The 8,062-nt window shown below is 42.9% G+C and overlaps 1 protein-coding gene across 1 annotated transcript in view; it reads right to left on the minus strand.

Annotated features, from left to right (window-relative positions):
• PLXND1 (plexin D1) overlaps nucleotides 1-8,062 on the minus strand; it is a 235,474-nt gene that overhangs the window by 158,434 nt on the left and 68,978 nt on the right. Inside the window, exon 4 of the mRNA XM_044676038.1 lies at nucleotides 498-598. Coding sequence (XP_044531973.1) covers nucleotides 498-598 — 101 coding nt within the window. The remainder of the gene's footprint in view (nucleotides 1-497; nucleotides 599-8,062) is intronic.

An 8,062-nucleotide genomic window follows, 5' to 3' on the forward strand; every position in this document is an offset into this window, starting at 1 on the left:
TCATAAAACGAGAGCTAGAAGGGCTTTCAGAGGCCATCTACTCCATCTCCCTCATTTTACAGATGAGGAAACTGAGGTTAATTAATGTGACAGAGATTGTAAACTGCAGAAATGGCATACTGACCAAAATCCAGTGATCTTTCCACTTTAAACTCTCTTGCCTTAAGCTTTCTCATGCAGAAAATGAGGGGGTTGGAATAGATGACTTTCCAGTTCCCTTCCAGACACAAATCTATGCCTCTGTGATGCCCTTGTGGGCAGCTCTAATTGCTAGGAAGTTCTTCCTGTTATCAAGCTTTAATTTGTCTCTTTGTAGCTTTTTACAGACCTTCACTTCCCATAAATATCCCGCCTCTAGGGCACCAATGGGCAACCTAGCCCTTCCTCCTCTGGTGCCAGTTCCCAATGACTGACCCACAGTCCAACGGGAGGTGGGAAGGAAGGAGAAGGAGGGAAGAAGGGTATGGAATGGCAGAACGCCTTGGCAAGAGCCTTACCTGGTCTCCATGGCGCACCAGCCACAGTAGGCATCCTCGGCTGCCAGGCAGTCTGTGCAGGTTGTATACTGATCACACACGGCCACTTTCACCCTGGCCATCTGCAACCAGGAGCACAAGTCAGTCACTCATCAGAAATGGGCACCCCTCTACAGGAAGCCTTCCCTGACTACCCAGGATGCCATTAATCTTCCTGAATTCTCTTGAATTTCTATGGTACTCATTTTGGCACTCAATGGATGCTGTCTTTTTATTATTCAAAATTCAAAATCAACAAACATTTAATAAAAGTGCTAACTATAGGGGCAGCTGGGTGATTCAGTGGAGAGAGAGCCAAGCCTGGGGATGAGAAGTCCTGGGTTCAAATCTGGTCTTAGACATTTCCTAGCTGTGTGCCGCTGGATATCACTTAACCCAATTGCCTAACTTACTGTTCTTCTTGCCTCAGAACTGGTATTTATTAATGATTCTAAAACAGAAGGCAAGAATTTAATTAAAAGAGGGAGAGTGCCTAATATGTGCAAGAAAGCTTGGTGCTCAGGATGCAAAGATCAAACAGTCCCTAGCTTGGAAGACTTTCCAGTCTATTAAGGATGATAGAATATGTCCATACTTATTAAATAGAATGCAAGCTCCTTGAGAACAGGAGTTTTTTTTTTCTCTCTATCCCCAGAGACCAACATGTAGTGAATGTTTAATAAATGTTTGTTGACTGACTAACTGATTAGCAGGAGGTAAAATGGGATCAGAGCAAAAGGGAGATCCAGACCAAGTGCTACAAGAAATTTGGCAGCAAGGTGTCCTAGTAGGGACAGCACTACACTTGGAGTTGAGAAGACCTAAATCCAAATTCTTCCTAGGATACTCACTAGCTGTGTGACCCTGGGCAAGTCACCTAACCTCTGCTTCTTGATTTGTATAATGGGGATACTACCTACCTCATAGTCTTGATAAAAGGATCAAATGAGATAACGCAAGTAAAAGGCTTTGTAATCCTTAAAGAGTTCTGTCAATCTAATTTGCTAATAATTAGTTATTATTAGAATTATATGTAACCAAGATTAGAAGATCAATTCTAATTTGCTAATAATTAGTTATTAGAATTATATGTAACCAACATTAGAAGAATTATATGTAACCAACAAACTGGGGGAAAATTCATAACAAATGTCTCTGATAAAGGTCTAATTTTTCACATTTTTTGAGAACTAAGCCAGATTTATAATCCAAGTCATTCCCTAATTGACAAATGGTTAAAGGATATGAATACGCAATTTTCAGATGAAGAAATCAAAGCCATCAATAATCATGTGAAAAAGTGTTCTAAATCACTCTCAATTAGAGAAATGCAAATTAAAACAATGCTGAGGTACCACCTTACACCTATCAGATTGGCCAATGTGACAGTAAAGTAAAGTGGTAAATGTTTGAGGGGATGTGGCAAAATTGGGACATTAATACATTGTTGGTGGAGTTGTGAACTGATCCAACCATTCTAGAGGGCAATTTGGAACTATGCCCAAAGAGCTATAAAACTGTGCCTACCCTTTGATCCTGGATAAAGACTACTACTGGATCTTTATCCCAAAGAGATCATAAAAAAGCTGAAAGGACCTTATAGCAGCTCTTTTTGTGGTGTCAAAGAATTGGAAATTGAGGGTATGTCCATCAAGAGGGGAATGGCTATAAAATGTGATACATGTTGGTGATGGAATACTATGGTGCTATAAGAAATGATAAGCAGGATGATTTCAGAAAAAGCTGGAAAGATCTGTAGGAACTGATGCAGAGTGAAATAAGCAGAACCAGGAGAACACTGTATGCAGTAACAGCAATGTTGTACAATGACCAATGGTAAAAACTTGGGCTACTCTCAGCAATGAACTGGTCTGGGATAATCCTGAAGGATTTATGACAGGGAAGGCTCTTCACCTCCAGAGAAAGATCTGTTGGAGTCATCTTTCACATCAGTGTATTTATGGTTTTATTTGGGGGTGTTGGTTATATATAAATTTACTTTTGTAACAATGACCAATCTGGGAGTGTGTTTTGCACAACAATAAAAATAAAATGAAAAAATTATGTTATTAGTATTTCTATCAGGTTATTTTATTCTAATATTTATCAGAATTATAGTCTAATAATCTAATAATTCTGATTGTTATTATTATTTGAGGAGACAGATATCCTTTTCATCTAAATTGGGCAGCAAGGCAGTACTGTAGATAGAGTGCTGGACCTAAAGTCAGGAAGACTTCTCTCCCTGGGTTTAAATCTGATTTTATGCACTGCTAGCTGTGTTACCCTGGGCAAGTCACTTCACCCTGTTTGTCTCAGTTTCCTCATCTGTAAAAGAAGAAGGAAATGGCAAACCACTCCAGTATTTTTGCCAAGAAAACCCCAAATGGTGTCACAAAGAATTAGACAAGACTGAAAATGACTGAACAACAACTATAATAGGGGATGGAGAGAAGAATCAGGAAATACTTCATGGAGCTGAGCTTTGAATGGCTTTGAAGTAAAAGGATTTCAATCAGCAAAGAGAAGCAGAAAATGGATTCCAGGTGTGGGAAGCATACGTGCATGGAGGTGGGAGAAGGCAGGGCAAGATCAAGGAATAGCTAGGAGTCTGGACTGATTGGAACGTCAAATGCATGAAGGGAAAGAGGAAGCTAATGATGGAAGGAAAGGCTGGCTGGACACAGGTCTGGAGACTGAATCATGCTGAGGTAAGAAGCTGCCTCTGTTTTATTTTATAATGAGGAGCCTCTGAAAGATTTTGAGGATGGGAGTGCCAGGGTCAGACCTGGGCTTTAAGAAGGGAACTTTGGAGGCAACTAAGTGACCCAGTGGATAGAGAGCCAGATCTGGATTGAAATTTGACCTCAGATACTTCCTAGCTGTGTGGCCCTGGGAAAGTCACATTGCCTAGCCCTTACTGCTCTTCTGCCTTGGAACCAATACCCAGTATTATGAGACAAGATAATGGTTTAAAAAAAAAGAGGATAGTTTTGGCAACTGTAAGAAGGATGGAATGGATATAGGTAAGAACAGTTTGGAAGTTCTTATAAGAGTCCAAGGAAGAAAGAATGAGGATCTGAACGATAGGAAGGGGGTGCCAGGGCAAGGGGAGAGATAGGATGAATGCAGCAGATACTTCCAAGCACATAGCACCCAAGTGAATATGTGGGCAGAGGCTAGGGAGGAAAAGATCCAAGACTACACGGGCTTTGAGCCTGGGTCACTAAGAGCAAGATTTACTTTGGAACAGAAACTTGGGCTCCTCCCTAACCACAAGAGTACCACTTAGTGGTCCCATAGGCTGGCACCCTGGGTGGTCATCTCTGGCCATCTCTCTGGCCAAGACTCCCAGAAGGCACAGGAATCCAGGCAGGGATAATGGTCACTGACGTGTTATGTCTGAAGGGTCTTAAGAATGTTCCTTTCCTGGGGGGCAGCTGGGTAGCTCAGTGGATTGAGAGCCAGGACTAGAGACGGGAGGTCCTCGGTTCAAATCTGGCCTCAGACACTTCCCAGCTGTGTGACCCTGGGCAAGTCACTTGACCCCCATTGCTTAGCCCTTACCACTCTTCTGCTTTGGAGCCAATACACAATATTGACTCCAAGATGGAAGTTAAGGGTTTTAAAAAAAATGTCCCTTTCTCAAGTGCTATCCACACCCAGAGAAAGAACTGTGGGAGTAGAAACACAGAAGAAAAACAACTACTTTATCACATGGGTTGATGGGGATGATTGGGGATGTAGACTCCCCTAGTGCAATGATCACCCCAGTGCAACTATCAATAATATGGAAATAGGTCTTGATCAGTGACACACGTAAAACCCAGTGGAATTGTGTGTAGGCTATGGGGGGAGGAGGGAGGGGAGGGAAAGAACGTGAATAATGTAACCATGGAAAAATATTCAAACTTAATTAAATAAATAAATTTAAAAAGAAAAAAAAAAAAGAATGTCCCTTTTCTGAAAAAAAGATTCCCTCCCATCACCCAGGGATGGAGCTCAAAATTCCCAACATTTGCTATTCTGTTTCTCTAATTTAAGGCATTGAGACCTCTGATTTAAAAAAAAAAATGGCAACAACCACACCAATGCAACCACCAACAATTTGGAAATAGGTCTTGATCAAGGACACATGACAAAACCAGTGGAAATGTGCATCGGCCATGGGTGGGGGGAGTGCGGGGGGCGAAGGGGAAAGTAGGAGCATGAATCATGTAACCATGTTAAAAATGATTATTAATAAATGTTTAAATTTAAAAAAAATGGCAGCATCATTTGGGAAGGGAAAATCCCCAGCCATGATCAGCTCTTAACCCTAGTCCTGTGCCTATTTCCTTCATTTTGGTGGTGTGTAACAGGTCCAATAAATAAGGGTGCCTAGTATGGAGTCAGGGAGCCTGAGTTCTTATAGAACAGAGAATACAGAATGTAATATTCTCTAGAATATAAGCTCCTGGAGGGCAGGTCCTGTTTTGTATTTGTCCTGGTATCTTCAGAGCATGGTACACAATGGGTACTAAATAAATGCTTAGTGACTGATTGGGTTCAAATCCTGGCTGTGCGACTCACTACCTGTGCAGTAACTACAGAAAAATCATTTAACCTCACAGCTTCAGTTTACTCCTCCATAAAATGGGGATAATACTCAGCAGCACCTTTCTTACACAGTTTTATAAAGTGTAAATGAAATAACATAGAAAAGTCAGTTAGTTGGTGGTAGAGTAGATAGAGAGTGCTGGGTCTGATGTCAGGAAGACCTGAGTTCAAATATAACCACAGAGAGCTGTGTGACCCTAGGCAAGTCATTTAACCTCTTTTGCCTCAGTTTCCTCATCTGTAAATTGAGACAATAATATCACCTACTATGCAAGGTATTTGTGAGGATCAAATGAGATGTTTGTAAAGTGCTTGGAGAGCCTTTGAAGCACTTTAAAAATGCCAGTTGTGATTAGTCCAAAGAGTATAAGAGACATATGAGATGCCATGGCCAAAGAAGCCCAGAGAAGAAAGAAAAATGAATTTAGAGACAGGATCAGAGAAGGCTTCATAGAAGAGGGAGGAGAATCCAAGATGGCCCTTGAAGGTTGGGCAGGATGTTGACAGTCTGAGATGGGGAGAAGGAGGACCCGATGTGAACAATTAAAAGACCCCTGCATTTGGAGTCAGAGAATCCAAGGTCCTAACCTGGGCTCTACTGGGTGACTTTGGACAAGTCATTTCACCTCTCTGAGGATCCTCCAAACTGGTGGTCAAAGGAGGTTCAGAAGGCATAAGTATAGGCTTGGAATTGTTGAGAAGGAAGTTTTGGGAACTTGAGTCATCCAATCTGGTTGAAGGAAAGGGAGATGGTAAATGACAAGTATAGGCCCAGATCATGAAGGGCCTTGAATGCCAGGCTTTCCCATCATCCAGGGATGGAGCTCAAAATTCCCACCATTTGCTATTCTGTTTCTCTAATTTAATTACATGAAGGGCCTTGAATGCTCAGAATTTTTTTTTAAACCCTTACCATCCATCTTCGAATCAATACTATTTATTGATTCCAAGGCAAAAGCAGTAAAGGCTAGGCAATGGGGGTTAAGGGAAATAAAGTGTCTGAGGCCATATTTGAACCCAGGACCTTCCAGTCCAGCTCTCAATCCACTGAGCCACCCACCTGCCCCCAGATGTTTGGTTTTTGCCCTCTAGAAAGAAGGGCAAAAACTAGAGTTTTTTAAGGAGTGTCACAAAGGACCTTGGGAAGAAGTTAAGCTCTGCCCAAATCACAATTGTGAGGAGGGCCAGCCCTGCTGCTAATAAATAAATATAAAGACTAAAGGACTTAAAGCAAGATGGAGCCTTATGGATCCAAATACCACATTTTACTGATAAGAAAACGAGTCCAGAGAGGAAATGATTTACTCAGTGTTAACAGGGGTAATAATATGCAGAGCCAGAATCTGAACCCAGGCCTCCAAAGCTTAGTGGGATGATCCCCATTTTACAGATAGGAAAACTGATGCTCAGAGGTGATTATGGAGCAAAAACCAGTGAAATCCTGGCTTCCTGGAACTTTCCCTGACACCACGGTGTCATATGGGGCTCCCTCCTTTCTTGTGGGTAGCAGGGTTACTAGGACTTATTCCTGGACAGTCAAGTTTGTGGAAAGTCTGGGGGTGAGGAGAAGGAGGGAGCAAGGGCCAGCCCTCTCCAAGGTCCAGTACACCCTATCCAAGCCCAAGAGGATGGAATCCCTGGGCTCCGGCCAGTGGGAGCTCTGAACTCCTTGGCAGCCAGGGCCGGAGCCCGGGGTCCTGTGCAGGCTCACTGTCTGACTTTGGGGTACAGTGAAGGAGGGAGATGAAGAGAAGGATAAGAGGAGGCTTTGCCTAGCATGGCTGTCTGGAGGAAATTATGGTCAGAAAATAAAAATATAAAGCGAGAGGTTCTTGCTTTAGTTTCAACAGATTAAAACCTAATTTAAACCAGAGCTCAACTCCTCCCCAGACAATCAGGACTTTCCAAGGAGAAGAAATAGGGGGGGGGTATCCTCTCTCACCAGATAGTATAGGGAGAGAGGGCAGAACCTTACATGGGAAGCAGAAAGTTGGGCACCTAAACCTCCCAGCTTTCAGGGCAGCTCTTTACCTCCCTGAGTCTCAGTCTCTTTGTCAGTAAAATGGGGTGATAATGGGAGCTGCTATTTTTTTTTTTTTGGTAAAGGACTTTGAGATCCTCCCCCAGGCAGTCAGTCCAGCCTTCCTTATGATGCCTTCCTTGATCACCACAGCCCACAGGGATCTTTCCCTGCTCTGAATTCCTACCACATTGACTACCTGTCATCTTTACTTTGCTACTCACTCACGCAGTGTCTTATTCTATAATTGCTAACTTGAATTTTTCAGGGCTCACTTAGAGCAGTCAGAATGCTGGAACCGAGGAGGCTTACAGGGCCTAGAGAGGAGCTGCACTTCTGTGGAGTCTTAGAATCACAGAATCAGATCTTCTAGGCTGGAATTTCATTCAACCCCTTCAGCAGAAGGGGATGTTAAGACCCAAAAATGTTCACATGACTTGCCCAAAGTCATATAACCAGGGAATGGGGGATCATCGAGTCAGACCCCAAATCTGGCATCTTTGATCTTTGGTCTGGGCTTTCTAGAGCCCGAGGTGTCTGAGATGACTGAGGATGGAATAGGAATGAGGAGATAAGCAGGGCCAAGATGGGGGCCAAGAGGAAGCTTCCCTGTGCTTACAGGCCATTGCCCCAATTCCATTCAATAAGAATTTATTAAGCACCTGCTATATATCAGGTGTGAGGCTAGACTTTGGAGATATAAAGAAAAAAAATTGAACAATCCCCTGCCATCAATAAGCTTATCTTCCCTTGGGAGAAAACAAGTACACAGAAAAATCAAAACTATCCTTCCTTCCTTCCTTCCTTCCTTCCTTCCTTCCTTCCTTCCTTCCTTTCTCCCTCCCTCCATCCCTTCCTTCCTTCCTTCCTTCCTTCCTTCCTTCCTTCTTTCCTTCTCTCTCTCCCTCCCTCCTTCCCTTTCTTACAT

The sequence above is a fragment of the Gracilinanus agilis genome, chromosome 1, assembly GCF_016433145.1.
Source record: "Gracilinanus agilis isolate LMUSP501 chromosome 1, AgileGrace, whole genome shotgun sequence".
Taxonomy (NCBI): domain Eukaryota; kingdom Metazoa; phylum Chordata; class Mammalia; order Didelphimorphia; family Didelphidae; genus Gracilinanus; species Gracilinanus agilis.